Here is a 10,874-nt window from a genome sequence, read left to right as displayed (position 1 = left end):
TTGAGAAAAAAAAAATTAGAGAAAAAAATTGAGAAAAAAATTTTTTTGAGAAAAAAAAAATTTGAGAAAAAAATTGAGAAAAAAAAAATTTGAGAAAAAAAATTTGAGAAAAAAAAAATTTTGAGAAAGAAAAATTTTGAGAAAAAAAAATTTTTGAGAAAAAAAAATTGAGAAAAAAAAAATTTGAGAAAAAAAAATTTGAGAAAAAAAAATTTTGAGAAAAAAAAATTTTTGAGAAAAAAAAATTTGAGAAAAAAAAATTTGAGAAAAAAAAATTTGAGAAAAAAAGAAAGGTATGACACCAGCCGCAAGTCTGTACGACAAACGGTTCATGAGTTATAGAGGCACTTCCTGTTTGGTGAAGGGCACTTCCTGTTAAAGAGGGGGCGAGGCTTAATCAATTACAGCTCATCCCTATTGGTCGGAAAAAGACCAAAGTTGTGTGAGCATTTTACATTTTAAATGACGTTGCTAGGCAAAAGTATGGCAGAGTTATGTGGCGCCAAAGTTTCTGGGTTTTTTTCGGAGTCCCCCATTCAAAGTCAATGGAGTTTTTGGGCGTTGTTTTTTGCGAATTACATCGCAATCGTAAAGCGGATCGGAAAGAAAAGTAATAGCACACCATTCCCGGCCGAGCCGCACGTTTTGATGTATATATTGCGGGGGTGGCGTAAATCTTGCGGCAGTTATTACGTGCCGAAATTTCCCCCATTCTAAGTCAATGGGGTTTTTGGGCGTCGTTTTTTGCGAATTACGTCGCCATGGTAACGCGGATCGGAAAGAAAAGTAATAGCACCCCATTCCCGGCCGAGCCGCACGTTTTGATGTATATATTGCGGGGGTGGTGTAAATCGTGCGGCAGTTATTACGCGCCGAAATTTGCCAGAACATGACTGACTTAAGTATGGCGGATTACAATAAGTGTTTTGCTATTGCATAGCAGGCACACTTAATAACCAGCACAGATAGACAAAGAGACATTCATGGATTTATATTTAAAGGACAACTTTAGTTTTTTACAACAAGGGTTCATATTTTAGATTGTAATTAAAGGATATAAAAGATGAGTGTTACAATTATTTCATTTACTTCTTTCTATTGTTTTAGAGATTCTTATTTCAGTGGGGGGCATGCGTACAAGTGGCTAAATATGTCATTTTACACAGAATAAGCCCGTTCCCAAGATACAACGCAACCTTTCATGGTTAGATGTGACTTATGGGGGCTAGAAGTGTTACTGTAAATAGCAATAAAGAAACTGCTGGCTTATTGTGTCTAAAAATACATATTTAGCCACTTGTACGCATGCCCCCATGCGTACGCATGCCCCACATTTTAGCATGGTAAACGTGATCAAACAATAGAACGAAGCAAATGAAAACATTTTAACACTCACCTTTTCTTTTCTCTAATTATAATCTAAAATATGAACCCTTGTTGTAAAAAAACAAAGTTGTCCTTTAAAAGTAAACTTTTATTTTCCCCCCTGAACCCAGGGTATGGCAGCTGCATACCCCTGCCATACCCAATTGACGCCCCTGTCTCTACGACCACGTGACATCACATCTCCATGAATTCAAGGCCTTGTGGGGGTGTGCAAGTGATAGAAAATAAGTCATGTTGGGGGGGGGGGGGGGGGGGGGGGGGGGTAAACTACTCCTCTGAGGGAGTGTACTTGGGGGAGTGTACTTGAGGGAGTGTACTTGAGGGAGTGTACTTGGCCTGAAAAAACCTTGAAGACCCCTGCCCCGTGGTGTGGTGTTACGCATGACGGCGGGTCTAAGAGATGGAAGGCCCAGCAGCAGGGACGTGCTGGGCCCCTGATTCAGCCCGGGAAAAAAGAGTTGGAGAGGCCCTCATTGCGCGCTATAGAGAGATCTCTGCTGCTACTCAAAGATTTGCCATTTTCAGGTCATGACAAGTGACAAGCCAGTGGGCCAATTACATGAGTTATATTTCGTCATTGTCGGTGGAAACCTTGTATGTCCAAAACCATTTTAAAAATGATTTAAACTAGTGAAAACAGCCGATCTACAAGCACACAACGCCTCGCACCGCGAGGCGTTTTGTGCTTGTAGATCTGCTGTTTTCACTACTTTTGTTCGACAGCCTTGTCTGATGAAGCAAGGGCTTTGCTTTGCGAAAAAATTTACACATTTGAAACTTGGAGATACAAGGTTTCTGCCCGACAGTGATGATTTACTTTGTTGGCCGCCCAGCTCCCAAAATGGAACAGAGGCCGACATTTTATTTTTTTCCTAATGACCGGCCTGGACCGGCCGGGAATGAACCGGCCGTTCGGTTGTCCCGCTTTTCCCAATGGCCAGCACGTCCCTTGCCCAGCAGAGCAGAAGAATAACATCACAGAAAAGTTATCTCAAAGCACCAGGAGCCTTCGCACAGAGGCCCTGCTTTATCCCTCTTTAATCCTAACCAGGGACGTTCTGGCCATTGGGAAAAGCGGGACAACTCCCGAACGGCCGGTTCATTCCCCGGCCGGTCCAGGACGGCCATTAGGAAAAAAATCTAAATAAAATGTCTGCCTTCGTTCCATTTTGGGGGCTGGGTGGCCAACAAAGTAAATCGTCACTGTCAGGCAGAAATTTTCAAATTTCAAAATTTTCAAATTTGTAAATTCTCACAAAGTAAAGCCCTGCTTCATCAGACAAGGCCGTCGCACAAAAGTAGTGAAAACAGCAGATCTACAAGCACGCAACGCCTCGCGTTGCGAGGCGTTGTGTGCTTGAAGATCGACTGTTTTCACTAGTTTAAATCATTTTTAAAATGATAAATACAAAAGAAACGGTTTTGAACATACAAGGTTTCCACCCGACAACAATGAAATATAACTCATGTAATTGGCCCACTGGCTTGTCACTTGTCATGATCTGAAATGGCAAATCTTTGAGTAGCAGCAGCGCTATAGAGAGATGTCTCTCTCTCTCTCTATAGCGCACAATGAGGGCCTCTCCAACTCTTTTTCCCAGGCTGAATCAGGGGTCCAAGCATGTCCCTGATCCTAACCCTCCTAACCGGACCGACCAGACCAGCTCACTGCTGCTAATGCTAACCTGACCCGACAGCCCAGAGTCCAGGTGGCGGTCCTTTCATCACCAATGATCAAATTGATCATGTCCATTTGTCCTTGTGCGTCCATCTATTAAAGTCTTGAGGGCTGATTCTGAGAGCGGTTTTCTGGGAAAACATACGTGTTGCTTTTTTCATGTCAAGCACCCCCAAAATACCCCCCCACGCACACACACACACACACACACACACACACACACACACACACACACACACACACACACACACACACACACACACCACACCAGAAGCAATTATTGTTAAAGTGGTTGAAATGATTTTGATGCTTTTTTGGGTTAATTCACCAAAGCTGTACAACACGTCAGGACCTGCCTGGGGATGATCTTGACGTCATTACCAGGACCGACAATATATGGACTTTTTTGTTTGCCAGGATTATTGTTATTGTTTGTAATGTTAGTTGAAATATGAGCATATAAGGTTATATTCTGGGACATATCCAACTAGTTATGATATTTATCTGGCCTAGAATATCAAACAAAAAAGTCCATATGACGTCCTGGTAATGACGTCAAGATCATCCCCAAATGGGCTGCTGGCCCCAATGGAGACGTCACTGATTGGTCCAGGTCCTGACCGTGCTTGCTGGGGTGTCTGTCTGTCGCGTGTATCAAAACAGCGTCCCGGTATCGGCAGTGGAAGCTTGTGATTGGCTGAACCGGAGGTAGGGAGCGCGCCGTTGTGTTCCCCTGGACCGCGCGGAGGTGACGGAATTCGGGGGGCTGAAGATGTACTATTCTGTCCCTAAGTCGGTAACGGCGCTGAGTCGGCTCATACGACCCTCGCAACGCTCGACTATGCAATGTTTCATAACATATTTATAAGGTCAAGTATTATACTTAATAATAATAAGAACGATTATCATAGTTATAATAGGCCTACATTTACAGCAGTTTAGGCATTTTGGTTCCATAAGGTTGTGGGCAGAACAATTTGTCCTTGTTTGTTATTTGACAATTTTTACTTTCATTATAATTAAAGACACTTCATAGTGAATTAGTGATTATAATAAATAGCCTATGTCATGATTGCTCGATCAGATTGTGTTTATAATATAACGCCGGCGTGCCTCCGTTATCTCCACCGAAAACAAGCGCTCCCCCCTTGTTCCATTGTCGAAACCGGGGTGCTGTTTTGATTCACGCCTGTCTGTCACGTATAGAACACTGAAAGTGCCCGACACACCAGTGACTATGACGCCGATAATATGTGACACACAATTAAACTTTATCGCACCCAAATTAGGTTGTCTTTAAACAAGCCGTGTCACACATGATGACGTATTGTCTTAATATAAATATATACAGTACTGTACTGTACTGTCCATAATTGAGAATTGAGACATCGAAGCACCTATACTGCACATCTCACGCTTTAGTCTGAAACTGTGCCCTATTCTAAGCGGGGGAGGGACTTTTTTGCGAGCACGCAGGAGTGATCGCGACGCACGGAGATCGAGACGCACGGTAGACGCGACGCATGTTTGTGTGTGATTGTGTGTGTGTCTCTGTCTGTGCCAGGCAGTGACTGCTTCCACACAGAACTGCGAGCAGAAACAATCAACATTAACAGCTTGGTGAAATCAGTGTGTGCGCGTGCGTGCGTGTGTGTGTGTGTGTGTGTGTGTGCCCCCACCCCCCGCGTTCATTGGAGGGAGAAGAAGAGAAGCCAACTGTGCCAAGTGTGCCATACAGTACTGCACCATACTGTACTTTACCTTACTGTACTGTATCATACAGTACCGTACTGCACTGTACATTACTGCACTGTACCAGGCTCCGATTCACAGCAGTGTGTCACAGCAGTGTGCAAAAACCTTAACCCCGCAAAAGACAGGGACTGCTTAACAGGTTTATAATGACCAAGAAGAAGAACAAGAAGCTGAAGAAAGAGGGCGATGAAGTCAAAGAGGCCAATTTCATAAAACGCAATACGCGCATGGTGCAAGCTGCAGAATATATTTGTGACAAATATTCTGTACAAAATTCAGCTCAGTTGTTAGGAGAGCTTGATCACAGTCTTGCCTTTGTCGGATTCTCAGCTTTTTCACGTCCCAACGCATTTAAAAACTCAACCGATCTTTGTAAGAGGGTCTTGTAAGAGATCTTGTAAGATCTTTGTAAGAGGGTCTTGTAAGAGATCTTGTAAGATCTTTGTAAGAGGATCTTGTAAGAGGATCTTTGTAAGAGGGTCTTGTAAGAGGATCTTTGTAAGAGGGTCTTGTAAGAGGATCTTTGTAAGAGGGTCTTGTAAGAGATCTTGTAAGATCTTTGTAAGAGGGTCTTGTAAGAGATCTTGTAAGATCTTTGTAAGAGGGTCTTGTAAGAGGATCTTTGTAAGAGGGTCTTGTAAGAGATCTTGTAAGAGATCTTTGTAAGAGGGTCTTGTAAGAGGATCTTTGTAAGAGGTCTTGTAAGAGGATCTTTGTAAGAGGGTCTTGTAAGAGATCTTGTAAGAGGATCTTTGTAAGAGGGTCTTGTAAGAGGATCTTTGTAAGAGGGTCTTGTAAGAGATCTTGTAAGAGGATCTTTGTAAGAGGGTCTTGTAAGAGGGTCTTTGTAAGAGGTCTTGTAAGAGGATCTTTGTAAGAGGGTCTTGTAAGAGGGTCTTTGTAAGAGGGTCTTGTAAGAGGATCTTTGTAAGAGGGTCTTGTAAGAGGATCTTTGTAAGAGGGTCTTGTAAGAGGATCTTTGTAAGAGGGTCTTGTAAGAGGATCTTTGTAAGAGGGTCTTGTAAGAGGATCTTTGTAAGAGGGTCTTGTAAGAGGATCTTTGTAAGAGGGTCTTGTAAGAGGATCTTTGTAAGAGGGTCTTGTAAGAGGATCTTTGTAAGAGGGTCTTGTAAGAGATCTTTGTAAGAGGGTCTTGTAAGAGGATCTTTGTAAGAGGGTCTTGTAAGAGGATCTTTGTAAGAGGGTCTTGCAAGAGGATCTTTGTAAGAGGGTCTTGCAAGAGGATCTTTGTAGAGGGTCTTGTAAGAGGATCTTTGTAAGAGGGTCTTGTAAGAGGATCTTTGTAAGAGGGTCTTGTAAGAGGATCTTTGTAAGAGGGTCTTGTAAGAGATCTTTGTAAGAGGGTCTTGTAAGAGGATCTTTGTAAGAGGGTCTTTGTAAGAGGATCTTTGTAAGAGGGTCTTGTAAGAGGATCTTTGTAAGAGGGTCTTGTAAGAGGATCTTTGTAAGAGGGTCTTGTAAGAGGATCTTTGTAAGAGGATCTTTGTAAGAGGGTCTTGTAAGAGGGTCTTGTAAGAGGGTCTTGTAAGAGGGTCTTGTAAGAGGGTCTTTGTAAGAGGATCTTTGTAAGAGGGTCTTGTAAGAGGGTCTTGTAAGAGGGTCTTGTAAGAGGGTCTTTGTAAGAGGGTCTTGTAAGAGGGTCTTGTAAGAGGGTCTTTGTAAGAGGATCTTTGTAAGAGGGTCTTGTAAGAGGATCTTTGTAAGAGGGTCTTTGTAAGAGGGTCTTGTAAGAGGGTCTTGTAAGAGGGTCTTTGTAAGAGGGTCTTGTAAGAGGGTCTTGTAAGAGGGTCTTGTAAGAGGGTCTTTGTAAGAGGATCTTTGTAAGAGGGTCTTGTAAGAGGGTCTTGTAAGAGGGTCTTGTAAGAGGGTCTTGTAAGAGGATCTTTGTAAGAGGGTCTTGTAAGAGGATCTTTGTAAGAGGGTCTTGTAAGAGGATCTTTGTAAGAGGGTCTTGTAAGAGGATCTTTGTAAGAGGGTCTTGTAAGAGGATCTTTGTAAGAGGGTCTTGTAAGAGGATCTTTGTAAGAGGGTCTTGTAAGAGGATCTTTGTAAGAGGGTCTTGCCAATACGATGGCCTTTTGAAATCTTTTCTGAAATTGTGATGGCTGTTCAACGCGAAATACCAATGCCGTCCGACCTGGAAGATGCTGAATGGAGCGCAGACGAAGGTAATGACCCCAGAATATGACCTGGAAGATGCTGAATGGAGCGCAGACGAAGCTAATGACCCCAGAATATGACCTGGAAGATGCTGAATGGAGCGCAGACGAAGCTAATGACCCCAGAATATGACCTGGAAGATGCTGAATGGAGCGCAGACGAAGGTAATGACCCCAGAATATGACCTGGAAGATGCTGAATGGAGCGCAGACGAAGCTAATGACCCCAGAATATGACCTGGAAGATGCTGAATGGAGCGCAGACGAAGGTAATGACCCCAGAATATGACCTGGAAGATGCTGAATGGAGCGCAGACGAAGGTAATGACCCCAGAATATGACCTGGAAGATGCTGAATGGAGCGCAGACGAAGGTAATGACCCCAGAATATGACCTGGAAGATGCTGAATGGAGCGCAGACGAAGGTAATGACCCCAGAATATGACCTGGAAGATGCTGAATGGAGCGCAGACGAAGGTAATGACCCCAGAATATGACCTGGAAGATGCTGAATGGAGCGCAGACGAAGGTAATGACCCCAGAATATGACCTGGAAGATGCTGAATGGAGCGCAGACGAAGCTAATGACCCCAGAATATGACCTGGAAGATGCTGAATGGAGCGCAGACGAAGGTAATGACCCCAGAATATGACCTGGAAGATGCTGAATGGAGCGCAGACGAAGGTAATGACCCCAGAATATGACCTGGAAGATGCTGAATGGAGCGCAGACGAAGGTAATGACCCCAGAATATGACCTGGAAGATGCTGAATGGAGCGCAGACGAAGGTAATGACCCCAGAATATGACCTGGAAGATGCTGAATGGAGCGCAGACGAAGGTAATGACCCCAGAATATGACCTGGAAGATGCTGAATGGAGCGCAGACGAAGGTAATGACCCCAGAATATGACCTGGAAGATGCTGAATGGAGCGCAGACGAAGGTAATGACCCCAGAATATGACCTGGAAGATGCTGAATGGAGCGCAGACGAAGGTAATGACCCCAGAATATGACCTGGAAGATGCTGAATGGAGCGCAGACGAAGGTAATGACCCCAGAATATGACCTGGAAGATGCTGAATGGAGCGCAGACGAAGGTAATGACCCCAGAATATGACCTGGAAGATGCTGAATGGAGCGCAGACGAAGGTAATGACCCCAGAATATGACCTGGAAGATGCTGAATGGAGCGCAGACGAAGGTAATGACCCCAGAATATGACCTGGAAGATGCTGAATGGAGCGCAGACGAAGCTAATGACCCCAGAATATGACCTGGAAGATGCTGAATGGAGCGCAGACGAAGCTAATGACCCCAGAATATGACCTGGAAGATGCTGAATGGAGCGCAGACGAAGGTAATGACCCCAGAATATGACCTGGAAGATGCTGAATGGAGCGCAGACGAAGGTAATGACCCCAGAATATGACCTGGAAGATGCTGAATGGAGCGCAGACGAAGGTAATGACCCCAGAATATGACCTGGAAGATGCTGAATGGAGCGCAGACGAAGGTAATGACCCCAGAATATGACCTGGAAGATGCTGAATGGAGCGCAGACGAAGGTAATGACCCCAGAATATGACCTGGAAGATGCTGAATGGAGCGCAGACGAAGGTAATGACCCCAGAATATGACCTGGAAGATGCTGAATGGAGCGCAGACGAAGGTAATGACCCCAGAATATGACCTGGAAGATGCTGAATGGAGCGCAGACGAAGGTAATGACCCCAGAATATGACCTGGAAGATGCTGAATGGAGCGCAGACGAAGGTAATGACCCCAGAATATGACCTGGAAGATGCTGAATGGAGCGCAGACGAAGGTAATGACCCCAGAATATGACCTGGAAGATGCTGAATGGAGCGCAGACGAAGATAATGACCCCAGAATATGACCTGGAAGATGCTGAATGGAGCGCAGACGAAGGTAATGACCCCAGAATATGACCTGGAAGATGCTGAATGGAGCGCAGACGAAGGTAATGACCCCAGAATATGACCTGGAAGATGCTGAATGGAGCGCAGACGAAGCTAATGACCCCAGAATATTTGGTGAAGACATAAAAATGCGTAATCTATTTACAGTCATGAAGGCTTTTCGTTTGACTAAGTTGATGCCTGCAAGCATATCGGTCTTATCTGTCAACAACGACAAGACGTACGGCTCGTCACTGTCAATTGGGCTTAACACACGAGGAACAGGAAACAAATACCCAGTCATTTTAGACATCATGTTATTGACCGCAAGTATGAAATATTATCATCCGGCTATTGGTAACTTAGCGGTTTCAGCATTTTGCTTAAAGGGTAAAGAGGAAATTAAAGTCAAACTTCCTAATCTTTTTCTAAACATAAACGAACTGAACGTTAACGGTCAGGAAGTTAAAATGCAAGCATATGATACAAGTGAAATGGAAGTGAAAACACAAGTCCCCTGCGACTCATGTAATTATGCATTATACCAAAAGGGCCCACTAGAAAGAATAGACATAAGGGTCGGCCCCTGTTCGGAATACAACTGTCTGGCCAAAGCATATGATAAGTACGGCTGGGAGCACTCTCAAGATGGTTTCATTTTTGAGGAAGAGGCACGAGATGAAATCAAAAAACAGATAAAGTTACTAAACAGTGATCGTGATCAAGCAAATCACTTTCAATGGAATGGTACATTTTACAATTCTATCAGGACAAGGTCGAAACCGTCTCGCCAACATCGCAGTTTGTTTTCTACAAATATGGCAGGCCCTGAATTGCTGTCCGATCAGGGATACCGTCTAGATGGAAGAAAAGCATCAGAACTTAGAAAAGTACAAGCTTGTATGGGTATGGGTGAGTTTTCCCAGGCTGACGGCTCTGCGTACATAGAGCAGGGCAATACCAAAGTCCTTGCTGTTGTTTACGGTCCCCATGAAATGCGAGGTTCACCCAGTCGGATCCTTGATGACAGAGCTGTTATCAACTGTTCTTCATTCTACATGTTCTTTCGAGCCGTGCACGAAAGAACATGCTCCAATTTAGACTGTATCTAAATTGGAGTGCTGCGGGCTTTCTGCTTTGTTGCAGGCGTCTCTCTACCTGTTATCAACTGTCAATACAGCATGGCCACCTTCAGCATGGCGGAGAGGAAGAGGAGACCTCATGGGGACCGCAAGTCCACAGAGATGAGTCCTCATGGGGACCGCAAGTCCACAGAGATGAGTCTTCAACTGAAGCAGACGTTTGAGGCGGCTGTGCTGACCCAGCAGTATCCACGTTCTCAAATAGACATCTCTGTCAAGATTTTGCAGTCCGATGGTGGGAACCTCAGTGCATGCGTGAATGCCGCCACACTGGCAGTGATCGACGCTGGCATTTCAATGCGAGACTACGTGTGCGCCTGCACAGTGGGGTTTGTGGATGAGACGCCCCTGGCAGACCTATCCCATGTAGAGGAGAATGGAGGAAGCTCCTTGACTATGGCGCTCCTGCCACGCAGGGGGCAGATCGCTTTGCTGCAGATGGACGCTAGAATACATCAGGACCACCTAGAGACTCTGATGGAGGCCGCCATGACGGCTTGTAAAGGTGTAAGCAAAGTATTGGATGAGGTAGTGCGGCAACACCTACAAGTGTCTGTGCTCACTAGTGATTGGAGGGGGTGTAAATGAGTTCGTTTAGATGAGGGCAGGTGTACAGAACAAGACAAACGAGCGTTTACAAAATGGAGATATATTTCTCTAATATAAGTTCAAAAATATTGAAAAAAGTAAGGTAGAAAAATAGACAAAATAAATAAATGAAAAAACAATGCCTATACTGTAAGACCGGAGAAGTTGAATCAACTTTAAAAAAAAAATAATTGTAAACCGGTTGCCCTCAAAACAGTTAAG

At 44.4% G+C, this 10,874-nt stretch overlaps 1 protein-coding gene across 1 annotated transcript; it reads left to right on the top strand.

Moving 5' to 3' along the window:
* Window positions 1-9,740: 9,740 nt before the first annotated feature.
* Window positions 9,741-10,652, top strand: LOC308293668 (exosome complex component RRP41-like; the record flags this gene model as incomplete). The annotated part of the gene is made up of 2 exons (XM_080736263.1): window positions 9,741-9,982; window positions 10,103-10,652. 2 exons carry the CDS (start codon window positions 9,741-9,743, stop codon window positions 10,650-10,652), a joined length of 792 nt encoding a protein of 263 aa, XP_080592389.1.
* Between the last annotated feature and the right edge of the window lie 222 nt (window positions 10,653-10,874).

The sequence above is a fragment of the Nannobrachium achirus genome (genome assembly GCF_963921795.1).
Source record: "Nannobrachium achirus genome assembly, chromosome: 11".
Lineage (NCBI taxonomy): Eukaryota > Metazoa > Chordata > Actinopteri > Myctophiformes > Myctophidae > Nannobrachium > Nannobrachium achirus.
The sequence above is the reverse complement of the archived record's forward strand: the minus strand, read 5'-3'. Positions and strand labels throughout refer to the sequence as shown.